The sequence below is a fragment of the Papio anubis genome, chromosome 20, assembly GCF_008728515.1.
Source record: "Papio anubis isolate 15944 chromosome 20, Panubis1.0, whole genome shotgun sequence".
Taxonomy (NCBI): Eukaryota; Metazoa; Chordata; class Mammalia; order Primates; family Cercopithecidae; genus Papio; species Papio anubis.
In genome coordinates this window covers 31,040,304-31,059,411 of record NC_044995.1, presented here as the reverse complement: position 1 = coordinate 31,059,411, position 19,108 = coordinate 31,040,304, and the positions used below count along the sequence as shown (strand labels likewise).

Sequence of the window (19,108 nt, the reverse complement as noted above, 5' to 3'; positions counted from 1 at the left end):
ATTTTAATAATCCAAAATTGTATGAAATTTTCAAAAATCTAATATATGCTATAGTTATAATTATGGTTGTTATGATACATTATTGTAGACCACAGATATAATCAATTTTTTATTTGTTATAACCATTTTAAGTAATTTCCACAATTAGTGGTTTAATTCTGATAGTTTTGTTTTTTTTTTTTTTTTTAACTTCAAAAGCATACAAAATCTTAAAGTATTGTGTCTTTAAGAAGGTTCACAGAAAGGACCGGGCATGGTGGCTCACAACTCTAATCCCAGCACTTTGGGAGACCAGCCTGGCCAGCATGGTGAAAGCCTGTCTCTACTAGAAATACAAAAATTAGCCAGGTGTGGTGGCATGTGCCTGTAATCCCAGCTCCTCTGGAGGCTAGGTAGGAGAATCACTTGAACCCAGGAGGCAGAGGTTGCAATGAGCCGAGATCATGCCATTGCATTCCAGTCTGGATGACAGACTGAGACTCCGTCTCAAAGAAAAGAAAGAAGAAGAAAGTTCACAAAAAGATGGAAAGGGCCCAGACAAGTTGAGTACAGGTTTCTGATAATTTTAGGACTGTATTTTTTGGATTGGGAAAGAACTGTGAGAATTCAAATGAAGAAACTGACTCTTATTAAACTGCTAACCCAGGCAAGATGAAAATTAGTTGAATATCAGAAAAATACTTTGCCACATTTTTATGCTGAACCAGCCAGTACTAATTTTTTTTAGATATGCCATTTAAATAAACTGTGGTCCACATCAAGTTAACTATGATAACCTCTGTTGCCAGTGCTATGCATCTAAGTTGGAGAAACAAACCTTGTATTTAAGAGGACATAAATTTAATGTTATGTGTGGATTCATGGAGAACATAGCCACTTGTTCATTCCTGAGTTCTTAAAGTGTCCATTATTAAAAGTTGTGCATTTTGTTACTCATCACAGAAAGGATAAAATAATTTAAATATAAATTAAATGTGTGTGTGGTGGGGTGACTTCTAAATTACTAAAATAGGTTATAATTCTGAGAAGACAATTAAAACTTCATGTACATTTCTGCTATCTGATGAGCCATTTAAACATTTATACAGAAATTTTGTTCAAATGCCTTTTTTTTTTTTTTTGAGACGGAGTCTCACCCTGTCACATAGACTGGAGTGCAGTGGTGCAATCTTGCCTCGCTGCAACCTGCACCTCCTAGGTTCAAGCGATTCTCCTGCAACAGCCTCCTGAGTAGCTGGGACTACCGGCACACGCCACCATGCCCGGCTAATTTTTGTATTTTTAGTAGAGATGAGGTTTTGCCATGTTGGCTAGGCTGCTCTCAAACTCCTGACCTCAAGTAATTTGCCTGCCTCGACCTCCCAGTTAATTGTCATTTTTAATGCACACTTTTGTAGTATAAAAGCTTTCTTATGCAAGAAGCCTGATGTTATAACCACAGCTAAAATAGTATTAAGATATATATTTTTCTCATGGGACGTTTCTGAAAAAGTCTTTATCATTTATTTCACTAGACAAGTTGTAAAGCTGTTAAATACGGTATTACAGATACAATAGTATTGAGCAAAGCTAACTAAATTGACTGAATTTCTTTTGTAATTTCAGGTGACAGTCAGATCCACTTAGGGTGAAAAAATGTGTTGACCCTTATAAAATAGTCATTGGATGGCTTATGCACCTGATAATAGAATCCCAGGTGTCTTCTGCTACTGAAGTCTAATATGACTAAATGTAGCAAGGCTTTAATGCTTTATGGCAGAGCATGTTTTCACCAGGTAAGGAAAGCTTTTAATAATCTACGGACTGAGAAGAGCAAAACTCTGTATAATCTAGAGCCCAAGGATTGAGTCTGTGCCATTTACACTGCAGCAAGACTTCAGGGCCTTGGACACTGGGTTTATAATCTCAACACTCGGAAGTGTTCCTTCAAACTCTTGCAATTATATACCCATTGGAGATCTTACGGTAAAGCTAACTAAGGAAGTTTCTCCTCAAAAGCAGTTACAGAAAATTCTCTTCCTCTTTAGTTCATCTGCATCTCCTTATTGGACCACGAGAAATAGCAGCCCAACCCTCAGTTTGGTCCAGGAACACATACAGAATCTGGGAGAAGTGAGAGCTGGGTGCCAGAGCTGCTCAGAGAGGGAGCTCAGGCCAGGGGCACAGTCACTGCACAGGGAGGAGACAGGATGCCTGGGGTCCCAGTTGTCAGTCCCAGTCATCTTACTTGGTACAGAGGGACGTGGCCGGAGAATAGGCAAGGAGGAACTTGGGGCCACAGATTGTGGCACTCACTGTGTAGGGAGGACCCTGAGTCCTGCCGCCTGTGAGGCACTTCAGCCAGCCTCTCCCCTCTCAGTTGTGACCTGGCACTCCTCACCATATCCCTGGGCTTCCAGGGAATCTGGCATCTGGCTGTGGATCCTCTCAGTCCCTGCAGGTCTAGAGGAACCAGGGGCTGGGCCACTAGGAGAAGAGGACACAGGGCAGCGAAGACAAGACCTGGAGCTCCGACTGCAGCAAGAGACAAACCTGGAGGCCATCCTGTGGGCGCCAGCTGCATGCATATAGGACAGTTCCCAGCCCAGCATCTACAGTTAGATAATGTTTTTTTATTTCTTTTTCTTTTTTTTTTTTTTTTCAAGGATGGGAGTCTTACTCTTTCCTTGGGGATGGAGTGCACAGTGGCACAATCTCAGTTCCTGCAAGCTCCGTCTACCCAGGTTCACACCATTCCTCCTGCCTCAGCCTCCCCAGTAGCTGGGACTACAGGTGCCCATGCCACCACACCTGGCTATTTTTGTATTTTTGAGAGTAGAGATGGGGTTTGCCCGCATTTAACAGATGGTTTCAATTCCTGACCTCTTGATCCATGCTAGGCCTCCCAAAGTGCTGGGATTCTGGCGTGAGCCACACGTAATCCTGATTAGATGATATTTTAGAAGCCCCGCCCCCACAGGCCCTGAGTGACAAAAGATGTGATCAGATACTGGGCTGAATTAAAAGTTGTGACAGCCTAGGCTGCAGCCTTCTCAGGCAGGGCTTCCTCACTGAGCTGAGGCAGGCCCACCCCAGAAGGCATTTGCATTTAACCTTTTGGGTACTGTCATATGCATTTATAAATATTATATGGCTAGTCACAAACAAAAACCAAATAATAACAATTACTTTAAAATTTCAGCTTTTAGGCCTTTACTGGCTTCTGGTCCTTTGAGCACATAGCCTGAGATTTTAGAAAGGAGGCAGTCCTCTGAAACAAAATCTGAGCCATATGTGAATTTTAAATTTTCTAGTAGCCAAACATCAAAAAAAAAGAAATAGGTAAAATTAATCAATATTCTGTTTTTGATATTATGAGGCAACAAGTATCCTATTAAAATTTCTCACCCATATTGTCTCTTAATCTTTTACCTATCAAGGGATAAGTCTGTTCATATATAAGGTTGACTGCCAAATCCTCTACATATAGAAGCATGCCCCATGAGTGCATACAAGAGACCTCTTTTTTACTGCTGTTGTTTGTAGAGCCACAAGAAAAAAAGTGTGAACTAAGAGTGTCATGAGAGCAGAAATGTCTTGATTTTTGATCTGTGAGAAAAGCTATCTAAATCAAGGCTTTCATCTGCTTATGTCTTCAGATCTGTCCACAGTCTTGACCTCTAATGTTTAGATATGAAGAAAATAGATTAGAGGCAAACTTATTTTGCCATTTAACCTTGATCCTAATGGTCAGACTGGTGTCTGATTTCTTCTGTGGTGTAAGTGACTGTGTGAGTATAAATGCACCAATCACATGCATACATTCTACTTGAATTTTTGCATTAATCAACATTATCTTACAAGACATCAACTTCAAATCAAAGGAAAATCCCAGTACCTTTAGGGCACCCACTGTTAGAAAGTAACTAGTAATCAACCTGTCATCGAACCCTGGCATTCTATCTGCACTGGATGCGTGTATTAGTTAGCTATTGCTACCTCTCAAAACTGAGAAGATAACAAAGGAAAGGAATTGTTAAATTAGTTATAGCCTAAAGCTGCCCCCTTTCATGATTAATTTTGGTTAATAGGTTCTTTTTGTACAGAGTTAACGAAAACCTAACTGGATATGTAAGTAGCCTGTAACCCATTCTTGTACCAATCACTATGTTTTTGCCAATGAAAGAATGTCAACTGTTCAAACCATGTTCAAATAAGGCAAATCTCAAGCTATAATCAATCTGACTGTTTTTGCACCTCTCTCCCATTTTCTGTATGTCACTTTGCTTTTTCTCTCTATAAATCTTTTTTCACAGTGTGGCTGTGCTGGAGTCCCTCTGAGCCTACTCTAAATCCTCTAAATCTAAATTTGCAAATCAGTCTTTGCTTCGTTAAGCTTTTTAAAATTTGATTTCTCGGCCGGGCGCGGTGGTTCAAGCCTGTAATCCCAGCACTTTGGGAGGCCGAGGCAGTGAGGATCCGCGAGTCCGGGAGATGAGACCATCCTGGCTAACACAGTGAAACCCGTCTCTACTAAAAAATACAAAAACTAGCAGGCCCGAGATGGCAAGCGCCTGTAGTCCCAGCTACTTGGGAGGCTGAGGCAGGAGAATGGGGTAAACCCAGGGCCGGAGCTTGCAGTGAGCTAAGATCCGGCCACTGCACTCCAGGCTGGAGCGACAGGCTGAGACTCCGTCTCAAAAAATTTGATTTCTCTAAGTTTTTTTTTTCTTTGAAAAAGTTTTCAGTTTTCTTTTTTATTTATTTACTGTTATTTATTTGTTATTTGTTAGCAGGATGACGTTTCGCCCTTGTTGCCCAGGCTGGAGTGCAATGTTGCAATCTCGGCTCACTGCAGCCTCCACCTCCCGGGTTCAAGTGATTCTCCTGCCTCAGCCTCCCAAGTAGCTGGGATTACAGGCATGTGCCACCACGCCAGGCTAATTTTGTATTTTTAGTAGAGACAGGGGTTCTCCTTGTTGGTTGGGCTGGTCTCGAACTCCCGACCTCAGCTGATCTGCCTGTCTTGACCTCCCAAAGTGCTGGAATTACAGGCATGTCACCATGCCCAACCTTCTAATATTTTTTATGATGAGAAATAAATAATGTCTTGCTGGGCTTTGATTTTCTAAACTCATTCCTCAGGTATTTTCCCAGATTATTCTATGTCCTTTAAAAATGCTTCTGCAATTTTTTCAGAGACAGTGTCTCACTATTGTCCACGCTGGAGTGCAGTATTGTAACCAATCATAGCTTACTGCAGTCTCGACCTTTCAGGCTAAAGAAACCCTCTTGCCCCAGCCACCCGAGTAGCTGGGATTACAGGCATGCACCATCATGCCTCGCTAATTTTTAAAATTTTTTCATGGATATAGAATCTCACTGTGTTGCCCAGGCTGCACTTGAACTCGTGAGCTCAAGTGATTCTCCCAACTCAGCTTCCCAAAGTGGTAGAATTACAGGTGTGAGCTATCATGTGCTTCTGCAATTTCTTTACAGGATTATTACCGATAATAAACAGTACTGTATGGGCACAAATCTAAAAGGAATTTGACTTCTTTTTTAGAAGTGTCACTCTCCAGGATATCAAGGTTTTGTGACAGCTACTTTAATATTATAGTTTGGTCTGTGGAGGTGCATGGGCTTTGGAGTCAGACACAGTTGATTCTGAGTCTCAGCCCAGTCACTTAGTAGCTGTAGGTCTTTGGACAGGTTTCTTGATGTAGAAGAGTTCTATAAACCACATATGGGGGGAAAAAAACAGAGTAATACTGATTGCAAAAATTGTAGCAATTTTTCATCCCTTCTGTATCCGTGCCCATTGCCAAGTGATTTTACAGCTGTTGTCATCGAGATTCAGAATCTGTTTTCCAAACCCTAGATCTGGCTGGTCTTATTTGCTCAGGACAGTAGAAACCTGTGAACATGACAGTGTGCTAGTTTGGGGCCCAGGCTTAAAGGTCTTGAATGCTTTTACTTTTCTTTCAGAATGCTGCCATCTCCATGAAAAAAGCCCATGTTAGCCAGCTGGAGGATAAGATGTTATGAGAACAGGACACAAGGTGTCCCTGTTGACAGATGCAGAAGCAGAAGCTCTCCCCCTGAAACACAGCTGCCTACTCAACAAGCAGCTGACAATACATGTCTGAAAGAGGTCAGCTGAGACCAGAAGAATGGCCCCATTGAGCCCAGCCTAAGTGACTGACCATCTTAATTATGAGCTAATAAGTTTTAGATATTTTCTTATGCAGCAATAGCTAATACACGCATCCAGTGCAGATAGAATGCCAGGGTTCGATGACAGGTTGATTACTAGTTACTTTCTAACAGTGGGTGCCCTAAAGGTACTGGGATTTTCCTTTGATTTAAAGTTGGATGTCTTGTAAGATAATGTTGATTAATGCAAAAATTCACGTAGACATGTATGCATGTGATTGGTGCTTTTATACTCACACAGTCACCCACACCACAGAAGAAATCAGATACCAGCCTGACCATTAGGATCAAGGTTAAATGGCAAAATAAGTTTGCCTCTAATCTATTTTCTTCATATCTAAACATTAGAGGTCAAGACTGTGGACAGATCTGAAGACGTAAGAGTTGTCTTTTCTTGTGGCCCCATCAGCCTTTGTTCAATGTCTGATTTCTGGAAGAAAGATGGACAACAGGAAGCCAGCAATGGTGTATCTCTGGTTATTTTATTCCTGCTGCCCTCTACCCATTCTGTGGCCATTATCCATTCCGCCCTTGGAACTGAACAGAGATGTTGGTAGGGAGAGGCTGTTGTTTCACTTCTGGCAGAAAAAAATTGTTCAGGCCTATCACCCCCAATGATGATATAAGAGCTGTAGTCAATGTGGCAGCTGCTGGTCATGTGTGGCTACTGGGTGCCTGAAATTTGACTGGGTCTGAAATGTGATGTGCTGGAAAGGCAAAATACAGAGTTGGTTTCTTAGTTCTAAATACATATATACTTTATTAGTAATTACATATTGTTCATAAATTAAAATAGTATTTTAGATATATTGGGTTAACTAAATTATTACAATCAATTTTACCTTTTTTTTTTTTTTTTTGGAGACGGAGTCTCGCTCTGTCACCCAGGCTGGAGTGCAGTGGCGTGATCTCGGCTCACTGTAAGCTCCACCTCCCGGGTTCACGCCATTCTCCTGCCTCAGCCTCCCAAGTAGCTGGGACTACAGGTGCCCACTCCCACACCCAGCTAATTCCTATTTCTTTTTTTTAATGTTTGGCTACTAGAAAATTTAAAATTCACTTATGGCTCGTATTATTTCAGAGGACTGCCTCCCTTCTAAAATCTCAGGCTATGTGCTCAAAGGACCAGAAGCCAGTAAGGGCCTAAGAGCTGAAATTTTAAAATAATTGTTATTATTTGGTTTTTTTTTTTTTTGGTTCGGAGTCTCGCGCTGTCGCCCAGGCTGGAGTGCAGTGGCGCGATCTCGGCTCACTGCAAGCTCCGCTTCCCGGGTTCACGCCATTCTCCTGCCTCAGCCTCCTGAGTAGCTGGGACTACAGGCGCCCACCACCGCGCCCGGCTAATTTTTTGTATTTTTAGTAGAGACGGGGTTTCACTGTGGTCTCGATCTCCTGACCTTGTGATCCGCCCGCCTCGGCCTCCCAAAGTGCTGGGATTACAGGCTTGAGCCACCGCGCCCGGCCTATTATTTGGTTTTTGTTTGTGACTAGCCATATAATATATTATTTATAAATGCATATGACAGTACCCAAAAGGTTAAACGCAAATGCCTTCTGGGGGGTGGGCCTGACTCAGCTCACGGAGGAAGCCCTGCCTGAGAAGGCTGCAGCCTAGGCTGTCGCAACTTTTAATTCAGCCCAGTATCTGATCACATCTTTTGTCACTCAGGGCCTGAGGGGGCGGGGCTTTAAACGTCTAATCAGGATGCCAGATGCGGTGGCTCACGCCTGTAATCCCAGCACTTTGGGAGGCCTTGGCGGGCGGATCACGAGGTCAGGAAATTGAAACCATCTTGGCTAACGAGGTGAAACCCCGTCTCTACTAAAAATACAAAAACATAGCCAGGTGTGGTGGTGGGTGCCTGTAGTCCCAGCTACTGGGGAGGCTGAGGCAGGAGAATGGCGTGAACCTGGCAGACGGAGCTTGTAGTGAACTGAGATTGCGCCACTGCACTCCATCCTGGGCTCCGTCTCAAAAAAAAAAAAAAAAAAGAAAAAGAAAAAAACATTATCTAATCAGAGATGCTGGGCTGGAAACTGTCCTATATGCATGCAGCTGGCGCCCACAGGATGGCCTCCAGGTTTGTCTCTTGCTGCAGTCGGAGCTCCAGGTCTTGTCTTCGCTGCCCTGTGTCCTCTTCTCCTAGTGGCCCAGCCTCTGTTCCTCTGTGACCTGCAGGGATCGAGAGATCCACAGCTAAGATGCCAAGATTCCCTGGAAGCCTAGATATGGTGAGAGTGCCAGGCCAGACAACTGAGAGAGGAGGCTGGTTGGAAGTGCTCAAAGTGGCTATGGCGGGACTCAGTCCTTCCCCTGCAGTGAGTGCCACAATCTGTGGCCCCAAGTTCTCCTTGCCTAGCTCGGCTATCAGTCCCCTTCAGCCATAAGATGATGACTGGACTGACAGCTGGGACCCCAGGCGTCCTGTCTCCTCCCTGTGCAGTGACTGTGCCCTGGCCTGGAGCCCTCTCTGAGCAGCTCTGCACCCATAGCGCCTCACTTCTCCCAGATTCTGCATGTGTTCCTGGACCAAACTGAGGGTTGGGCTGCTATTTCTCGTGGTCCAATAAGGAGATGCAGATGAACTAAAGAGGAAGAGAGTTTTCTTTTCTGTAACTGGTTACAGACAGAAGGCCTGGAAATTATTGCCAGACCAACTCAAAATTACAAAGTTTTCCAGCCCTTATATACTTTCTAAGCTATATGTCTACATGTACGTGTGCATTCATCTAAAGACATAAGTGATTAACTTCTTTTAATCTATAAGATCTGAGTCCTGAAGACCTTCTTCTGGAGCCTCAGTAAGTTTACCTACATGGGTCCAGTTGTTCAGGTGATTACCTTTATATTGTCTCCTGCCAAATCATAAAAGGTTTGGGGAGTTCCTTTGGACTCCAGTAAACTTGTTTGTGGAGGCCTGGGGAGTTTCTTCAGGCCCCCAATAAAATGTGTTTAGTCCTAAAAGAGTCCTGTTAAGAATTCCTTCGTTATTTTATCGTGCTTTAAGGCCCAGGAAAAGCCTAGGCAAAACTCTTGGTGGGCTCTTTATTACATTCCAGCCTTTGTATAAGGGCACTGGCTCTTTCAGCTTTTAATATTTAACTTAACTACTCGGTCAGTACTGAAACAGTTGTTACGGAGGCCTGCATTAGTGAGGCCTGGCCTGCCATACAGGGACAATGGGAGGATCACCAGGAAAGAATTCTGACTCAGCATGGTGGGTTCATGAATGGAAAGAGCTTTGGTCTCTGGGATTCCCAGTTTATTTTCTCTCCTATTAAAAATTTATGGGAGTAACTACAAACATATTAAATAATTTAAATAAAGAGTGATTGAATAATTGAAGAGCACCCAGCAATAATTTGTAGTTTGTGGTTCATGGGAAGAGCTTGGAGAAAAGACTTTTATAAGGGGCATGGTGAAGAAAACTGAATTCAATAATTGGTTAGGTACAGTTAAATCGTTTCTTAATTTGTTCAATCAAGGTGTTCAATCTGTTTATGTACTCAGAGGTTAACTGGCAGTTTATAGTTTGTTAAGCCTGAATTTTATTTCTACCAATATAATAATTTACCAAAAAATTGCATTTGAGTTAGATTTTTTTTAATAGTGGGATTCCAGGGACTAGAGCCTCCTCAGTCTAATTGCCTCCCACTTATTTTCATACTTTACAGGGGACCAATTTTCTACTGCATTTTTCTCATGTGGCCCAAGAAAGGTCTCAAGTCTACCCCCCACCCTCAATTTCTTCAGCCTAACTTTGACTTGCAGTAAAATACGAAATTTCCAGTTTCTTCTGACAATCCCAAATGCCAACTTCCCCGCTCTAATTCATATTATCACCTATTTGTCAATTAGTGTACATTTTTTATACCACACTCTGTGTGTGTGTGTGTGTGTGTGTGTGATGAAGTCTTACTCTTGTTGCCCAGGCTGGATTGTAATGCCATGACGTCGGCTCATTGCAACCCCTGCCTCCTGGTTCAAGCAATTCTCCTGCCTCAGTCTCCTGAGTAGCTGGGATAACAGGCACCCACCATCAGGTGGTAATTTTTTGTATCTTTAGTAGAGACAGGGTTTCACCATGTTGGCCTGGTCTCCAGCTTCTGACCTCAGGTGATCCACCTGGCTTGGCCTCCCAAAATGCTGGGATTACAGGAATGAGCCACCACGCCTCTCCGATAACATATTTCAATTAATCATTTTTTGACAAAAGCATTGGATGGCACATTTTTAAAGATTTGTTTCCTGTTCATAAATATTTTCCATGAGAAGATAGCAAAGAACAATCCCCTGACACTGTGTTGTAAAAAATCTCAGTGTCTCTTTTCTTTTTATCTTCTCTGGGCACAGGGATATCAGAATGTTTTTGGATCAAGGTTTACCTTTGGAAACTTTATGAGATGATGTGCTCTCAGCCACCCTTCAGTATTTTTACCTGGTCCTAGGTTTCATTACTGTCTGGAGATAAACCAAGATACCCACCATGACTATGCCTGCTAGACTATCTAGTGGATATCAGCTCCTGGGTCATATTCTCCTTTAGCACAACCTGAGGTTTAGAGTTTAGCCTCTCAAGGGAGTAAGTGAATGCCCTGTTGCTGAGAGAAGTCTTGTGTACTCTTCCTTTGAAAAGCTAACCCTTGGCCGGGTCCAGTGGCTCAAGCCTATAATCCCAGCACTTTGGGAGGCTGAGGCAGGTGGATCACCTGAGGTCAGCAGTTCGAGACCAGCCTGGCCCACTTGGCAAAACCCCATCTCTACTAAAAATACAAAAATTGGCGGGGGCATGGTGGCATGTGACTGTAATCCCAGCTACTGGGGAGGCTGAGGCAGGAGGATCACTTGAACCTGGGAGGCGGAGGTTGCAGTGAGCCGAGATCATGCCACTGCACTCCAGCCTGGACAACAGAGTAAGACTACATCCCCCCCCCCCCAAAAAAAAATGCTAATCCCTTGAAACATTAAGATTGTCTCCACCCAACCCAGCTTCCATTCCTTGGAGACATATTGCTGGTCAGCCAATCAGATTCTGGTATTGAGGGGCAAACAGAAATAATTTCTGCCCCCTGGATTCTCTAAGGGGGCAGAGAAATGCTGAAAAAATATATAGTGAAAGAAAAATAGTGACAAATTTGTGAATTAAAAAAAATAGTATCCCAAAAGTTAAAAAATAACCATGACCCTAGTAAGATGGTGCAAGAACTTACGAAGTAAAATGCACCTGTGGTACTACTGAGACATAGTGCAGTGTGTCCTAAGAGGTTAGTTATTGAGCACTTAAGGGAGCAGGATGGGATGGGAGAATGTGTCGAGTGATTGGATGGCCTGACTTGACACATGAGTCAGACACATCTGTTTTCTGATCAGCACTGCCAGTTACTCATTTTGTCACCATGAAAATATTTGTTTTCACTTTTGACCTCTCAGTTTTCTAATTGTAAATTGCATTTTATTAGTAGGGCTTGAAAGGTAAGAAAATATTTACAGAGGGAGTCTAGCATGGTGGCTCATGCCTATAATCTCAGCACTTTGGGAGGCGAGGGTAGGCAGATCACCTGAGCTCAGGAGACCTGAGCTCAGGCAACATAGTGAAACCCCATCTTTACAAAAAAATACAAAAATCTGTCAGGTGCAGTGGTGTACACAGGTAGTCCCAGCTACTTGGGAGGCTGAGGCAGGATAATTGCTGGAACCCAGCAGGCAGAGGTTGCAGTGAGCCGAGATAGCACCACTGTACTGGGTTACAGAGCGAGACCTTGTCCGAGAAAAAAAAAAGAAAGAAAATATATACAAAGGTCATAAAAAAGGTGGGATTCAGAAAAAAACCTTATATCTAGTCATATATTCCATTTATTAAAAATTCTCATGTACCTTTTTTTTTTTTTTTTTTTTTTTGAGATGAAGTCTCCCTCTGTTGTCCAGGCTGGAGTGCAGTGGTGCCATCTCTGCTCACTGAAAGATCCACCTCCTGGATTCAAGAGACCTTCCTGCCTCAGTCTTCTGACTAGCTGAGATTACAGGTGCTTGCCACTATGCTGGCTAGTTTTTGTATTTATAGTAGAGATGGAGTTTCACCATACTGGCCAGCCTGGTCTGGAACTCCTGACCTTAAATGATCCACCTGCCTTGGCCTTCCAAAGTACTGGAATTACAGGGCAAGCCACTGTGCCTACCCCTCATTTACTATTTTCTTTCCCAGGGTGAGTTTAGGAATTTTCTCAGGTTTATTGTTTATGCCTGGAAGATTTCAAACCAAATTCCAAGGTTTCGCTTTTAGAATGCTACCAAGGAGAAAAAAAAATAAGAAAAATCTTTTTTCCATTTTGGCTATAGAAAATGAATACATCTCAACAAGAAAATTTGGTAGATACTATGTGAGTTACATGGATTCATGAAAATATCAGCTCCTCTTTTTGCAGGGTATATTTGTGACAGTGAATATCTCTGTTCTATATCCTGTTATCTTGATTTCTGAGTTTCATGCTAAATTTTATGAGACAAAACTTGGTACATCCTTATAAGTGTTCCCATATGACTAATTGTTTACTACTTAGTTTTCAAGGGAAAAATACAATAATACATTTATTGTCTGAAAGGAATAGATACTTTTGCTTTTCTTATTGAGGTATGAGATGTAAGCACCTGAAAATTTCCTTCACTTATGTGAACACTGTGTTTGAGTAATTTTGCTGGATTTTTTTAAACACTTAGTTTCAAAAACCAAGTGAATAACTCTGAAATGAAAATTAAAGCTTGAGCCCTGTGACTCTGAGCTAAGGCTAATACTGAGCCTGCAGAAAGAGATTATTAAAGGCCCAATTAGTTCTTTCTGAGGAGCCTTTCCTGAAGATGTCCCAGCCTGCTCACCCCAGCCATGAAAGAAGCCTTTATACTAAGAGAAGCTACAAAGCCCTGGAAAGTTGGGGACCCACAGGCAGGTGCAGTTAAGGCTAAGCTGGAAGAAGATTGGGAAGGTCTTACTGAAGATGAAGTTGTTACTGTTTTAAGGCAGTTTCTAGACTGTAAAATGAAAATAAAGTCAGATGTATTTAAAATTTTTGAATTTCAAAGGAATAGTGCAACAACAAGAAGTACTACCTATAAGATCTTTAAATATTGCAAAGTTTAGGCAGGCAAGTGCTTTCTTTCATAGGGAGGAGCAAACAAGATTAGAAAAAAGGTGAAAGGGAAATGGCAAATGGAGGGTGAAAAAATCAGATTCTAGATCAGAGAATGTTTTACCCTGAAGTCAGCATGTTCTTAGGAGGGACATAAAATAAGGTTGTATGTTGACTCGGACTGAGAGTAGCTCAAGTTTAGGAGCCAGTGGAAAAGGAATAAACAAGTAAAGTTTGAAAAAGAAGTATTTTATTTTGAAAATTAAACACAAATTCAACTTTTTTTTTTTTTTTTTTTTTAAGAAAAAGAAGTAAATGTGCAGAGTGTTTGTCTGGCTATGTGATAGGTAAGAAAAATCAGCACCATCTAAGTCATAATGGGAAGAGTGTTTCTTTCCATAAATTGTTTCTGGAGAACACAAAGGATGCAGAATCTTATTAATCTTAGCTATTTATCAACATTATCTATGTGCTTCCTCTTTCCTCATCTCTTTTTTGTTCTATGCATTTCTTCCATTAGACTTTTTCTGGATTGTATCTTTTATACTAAACTGGTAAACAGTGTTTTGCTGAGGTCTGTGAGTAGCTCTGTCTCATTCTCATTTACAAGTTCTAATTATTGAACTTGAGAAAGGTTATGGGAGTCCCCAGTTTTTAAACAGTAGCTCAGAAGTATAGATGGAGCCATGGGGTTTGTGACTGGCAATTGCAATGAGGACAATGTGGGACTGAGCCCTGAATCAGGGTCTGTGCTGACTCTTGCTGGTGTCAGAATTCAAATGTTAGACAATAAGTTGGTGTTGGAGGATTGCTTGGTGTTCAGCGAACTCCAGTATCTTTTTTTGGGTGCCAGAAAAAAAGATATCATGGAGCCTGTTTTAGAATGGAACTCTGGGTGTCTGGGAATGGGAGGCTCTGCTCTCCTGTACAGAGACTGTCATACTGCCCATTGTCCTGTGATTCCAGGTCTCCTCCCAGGGTGGGAGACAACTGAAAACTTACAGGACAGGAGCTCTGTTGACCGACCCGCTTTTCCCACAGCTGCCATCACAGGATTTCCACCCATTCGCAAATACACACACTAGACATTGATGTGTCAACATCCCTCTCAGGATTAGACACCACCCTCAGGAATTTCACCGTAGCATTTTGGATCCTAGCATTTCTTGACAAAAACTTACAAAAGTTGCTACAAGTCTCCTGGCATATCCCTACCCCTAGACACTGAATCTGCAGCAGCAACCTGTTTTCTCCACCAATCTAGGGTTCTGGACCTCCTGTTCATGATCTCCTCTGCTGCATGGACACAAATAAATCAGAATTCAGCTGTGCCTGAGCCACTATCTGTGACACAAACCAGTCCTTCCACTTACATTGCACTCTCCTGTACTCATGGACATTTTTCCTTTTAACTTTTATTTCTCATTCAGGGGTACACATGCAGGTTCGTTATATAGGTAAAATTGTGTCACGGGGGTTTGGTGTGCAGATTATTTTTTCACTGACATACTAAGCATTGCACCAAACAGGTCTGTTTTCTCATCCTCTTAGTCCTCCCACCCTCCACCCTCAACTAGGCCTGTGTCTGTTGTTCCCCTCTGTGTGTCCATGTGTTCTTATTATTTAACTCATACTTTAAAATGATGACATTTACTTAATTTTCTGTTTCTGAATTTGCTTTTTGGGGATAATGGTCTCCAGCTTCATCCATGTTGATGCAAAGAACATAATCTTTTCTATATGGCCATGTATTATTCTATGATGTTTATGTACCATATTTTGTTTTCATTAAATCTTTTATTTACTTTTGGAGTAAGTGTCTCACTTTTTCACCCAGGCTGGAGTGGAGTGTCGTGATCTTGATTAATGCAGCCTCAACCTCCTGGATTCAAGCAGTTGGGTCCTGCCTCACCCCCTCAAGTAGCTGGGACTACAATCACGAGCCACCATGGTCTGGCTAATTTTTCTTTTTGTATTTTTTCTAGAGATGGGGTTTTGGCATGTTGCTCAGGCTGGTCTCAAACTCCTGACCTCAGGCAATCCACCTGCCTCAGCCTCCCAAAGTGCTGGATTACAGATATGAGCTACCCTGCCTACCCATACCATATTTCTTTATCCAATTTACCAATTTATAGGCATTTAGGTTAATTTTGTGTCTTTACTATTGTGAATAGTGCTGCAGTGAATTTGCATGTGCGTGCGTCTTTGTGATAGAATAATATATATATCTTTGGGTATATATCAAATTATGAGGTTGCTGGGTCAAATGGTAATTTTGTTTTTAGTTCGTGAGGAATTGCCACACTGGTTTTCACAATGGTTGAACTAATTCACACTCCCACTGGTGGTATGTACACATTCCCTTTACTCTTCAACCTTGCCATCATCTGTTAAGATTTTTTGACTTTTTAATGGTAGCCATTCTGATTTGTACGAAATGGTATCTCATTGTGGTTTTTTCTTTGCATTTGTTTAATAATTAGTGATAAGCATTTTTTCATATGCTTTTTAGCCACATGTATGTCTTTTGAAAAGCATCTGTTCATGTTTTTTTGCCTACATTTAATGAGGTTTTTTTTCTGGTAAATTTGTTTAAGTTCTTTATAAATTCTGGATATTAGACCTTTGTTAGAGGCATAGTTTGCAAATATTTTCTTTTATTCTGTGTGTTGTTTGTATACCCTGTTGATAGGTTTTTGTTGGTTTGTTTTGCTGTAAAGAAGCTCTTTAGTTTAATTAGGTCTGTTTGTCAATTTTTGCTTTTGGTATCTTCATTATGAAATCTTTGCCAGTTACTATGTCTAAAATGGCATTTCCTAGGTTTTATTCTAGGATTTTTTTAGTATAATTTTAAGTGCTTTTTGTTGTTGTTGTTATTTATTTTTGTTGTTGTTGTTTTTTGACATGGAGTTTTGCTCTTGTCACCCAGGCTGAAGTACAATGGTTCACTGCAACTTCCGCCTCCCGGGTTCAAGCCATTCTCCTGCCTCAGCCTCCCAAGGAGATACACACTACAGGTGTGTGCTATCACACCCATCTAATTTTTGTATTTTTAGCAGAGATGAGGCTTCACCAATCAGGCTGGTCTCAAACTCCTGACCTCAGGTGATCCACCTGTCTCAGCCTCCTGAAGTGTTGGGATTACATGTGTGAGCCACCACACCTAGCAATTTTAAGGTTTACATTCAAGTTTTTAATTTATTTTTTTGTGTGTTGATATTTGTATATGGTGTTAGAAAGTGGTCCAGTTTACATTTAACTCCTTAGTTCATCTTGAGTTTATGTTTTGTATATGGTGAAAGAAAGAGGTCCAGTTTATCTTCTACACAGTGCTAGCTACTTATTCCAGCACAATTTATTAAATATGGAATTTTTTCACATTCCTCTTGTCAGCTGTGTTGCAGATCAAATGGTTGCAGGTACGTGGAATCATTTCTGGGCTCTCTAATCTGTTGTTTTGTCTCTGTGCCTGTTTTTGTACCAGTACCATGCTGCTTTTGTTATTGTAACTCTGTAGTATAGTTTGAAGTTGGGTAATGTAATGCCTCCAGATTTGTCCTTTTTCTTAAGATTGCCTTGGCTATTTAGGCTTTTTGTTTCATATAAATTTTTAAAAAGTTTTTTTTCAGTTCTGTTAAGCATGTTTTTTTGTAGTTTGAAAGAAATAGTATTGGATCTGTAAATTTCTTTGAGCAGTATGGCCATTTTAATGATATTAATCTGTTTTTTATCCATGAGCATAGCATAGTCTTCTATCTGTTCGTGTCATCTCTGACTTATTTAAGCAGCATTTTGTTATTCTTTTCATAGAGATCTTTCACCTCTCTGGTTAGCTATATTCCTAGATATTTTACTCCTTTTGTGGCAGTTGTAAATGAGATTGTGTTTTTGATTTGGCTTTTGACTTGGAGGTTGTCGCTGTACATGCATGCTACTGATTTTTGTACATTTATTTTGTATCTTGAAACTTTGCTGCAGTTGTCAGTTTAAAAAGCTTTTCTGCTGAGACTACATATGGAATTATGTTGTCTGCAAACACAGATAGTTTGATGTCATCTCTTTTGGTGTGGATGCCTTTTTTCTTTCTTGCCTGATTGCTCTGGCCAGGACTTCCAATTCTGTGTTGAATAGGAGTGTTTAGAAAAGACATCCTTTCCTTGTGCCAGTTTTTAAAGAGAAACATTTCCAGCTTGTGTCCATTTATGGCTGTGGGTTTGCCACAGATAACTCATTATTTTGAAGTATGTACCTTCAATGACTAACCAGTCATTGAAGGTACATACTGGTTTATTGAGGGTTTTAACATGTAGAATGTTAAATTCTATTGAAAGCTTTTTTGCATTTATTGAGATAATCTTGTGGCTTTTATCTTTAGTTCTGCTTGTGTAATAAATCACATTTATTGATTTATATATGTGTAATTAATCTTGTGTCCCAGGGATAAAACCTACTTGATCATAGTAGATTAGCTTTTTGATGTGCTGCTGGATTTGATTTGCCAGTATTCTGTTGAGAATTTTCTCATCAATGTTCACAAAGGATATCGGCCTGAAGTTTTTTCTTTTTATCTCTGCTAGGTTTTGATATCAGAATGATGCCATTCTTACATAATGTTTCGAGGAGGAGTCCATTCTCAATTTTGGGAATAATTTTAAAAGAAATGGAACCAGCTTTTCTTTATTTATCTGATAAAATTCAGCTGTAAATCTCTCTGGTCCTGGGATTTTCTTGTTTGGTCAGCTATTACTAATTTAATTGTGAAGCTTGTTATTGGTCTATTCAGGAGTTTAATTTCTCTTGGGTTTCATCTTGCAGGATGTATTTGTCCAGGAATTTATTTATTTCTATTATATTTTCTAGTTTGTGTGCATAGAGATCTTCATAGTAGACTTCAATTGTTATTTACATTTTTGTGGGGTAAGTGTAATTTTTGTAGTTTTGTAATTTTTAATTGTGTTTATTTGGATCTTTTTTTTTTTTTTTTTTTTTGAGACGGAGTCTCGCTCTGTCGCCCAGGCTGGAGTGCAGTGGCGCGATCTCGGCTCACTGCACGCTCCACCTCCCGGGTTCACGCCATTCTCCTGCCTCAGCCTCCCGAGTAGCTGGGACTACAGGTGCCCGCCACCATGCCCAGCTAATCTTTTTGTATTTTTAGTAGAGACGGGATTTCACTGTGTTAGCCAGGATGGTCTCGATCTTCTGACCTCGTGATCCGCCTGCCTCGGCCTCCCAAAGTGCTGGGATTACAGGCGTAAGCCACTGTGCCAGGCTGAAAGTTTTTTAGAACACAGTTTTTCAGAAAATATTTTCTTTGGAACATAGCTTCCCAAATCACATTGTAAGGACTGGCTTTCTTTTTGGCCTTGGGACCTCTCATCTGTGTTGTCTGTTGTATTCACTCTCACCTACCTGGGGGTTCATCCACCATTTCATGTCGCTTCATATTCCAGGGTTCTTTTTCTTTCTCTAGACAGGTGATTAGGTCTGGCTTAGAGACAGTAATACCTGTTTTATTAAAAATAAAGAAGATGAATCTTGCTTATATTCTGTAATTACCAATTTAGTAATGTGCTCAGTAAAGAGGATGTAGTACAATATTCTAGTAAATTAATCCCCAAATACCAATTTATAAGAGAAATTTCTAAATCTTTAGAAAATATTTTAAATTTGTAGGTTCTTAATTTCATTGACCAGTACTACTTAATAAAAAATCGATTGTGACAATTAGATTTTAAGATGTAGGCAACGATATTTTAGGCCACTAAATTCCTGAAATTATCACTAATCAAGA

General features: G+C 40.9%; 2 protein-coding genes across 10 annotated transcripts in view; one reads left to right on the top strand and one right to left on the bottom strand.

Moving 5' to 3' along the window:
* LOC101014153 (zinc finger protein 708) overlaps nucleotides 1-19,108 on the top strand; it is a 702,618-nt gene that overhangs the window by 389,254 nt on the left and 294,256 nt on the right. The window lies entirely within an intron of this gene.
* The window catches only part of LOC101014871 (zinc finger protein 429), an 89,403-nt gene that overhangs the window by 26,229 nt on the left and 44,066 nt on the right, over nucleotides 1-19,108 (bottom strand). For 4 of the 9 annotated variants that reach the window (XM_031660337.1, XM_031660338.1, XM_017952826.3 and 1 more), the window contains 2 exons: nucleotides 18,727-18,822; nucleotides 8,162-8,368 (listed from right to left, as the gene is read on the bottom strand). In XM_031660337.1, the coding sequence (XP_031516197.1) occupies nucleotides 8,238-8,368; nucleotides 18,727-18,822 (227 nt within the window). In that variant the 3' untranslated portion in view covers nucleotides 8,162-8,237. Of the gene's footprint in view, nucleotides 1-6,404; nucleotides 6,903-8,161; nucleotides 8,369-18,718; nucleotides 18,823-19,108 lie in introns of those variants that run through there. The other 5 variants (XR_002518792.2, XR_002518791.2, XR_002518790.2 and 2 more) reach the window with 4 other exon arrangements.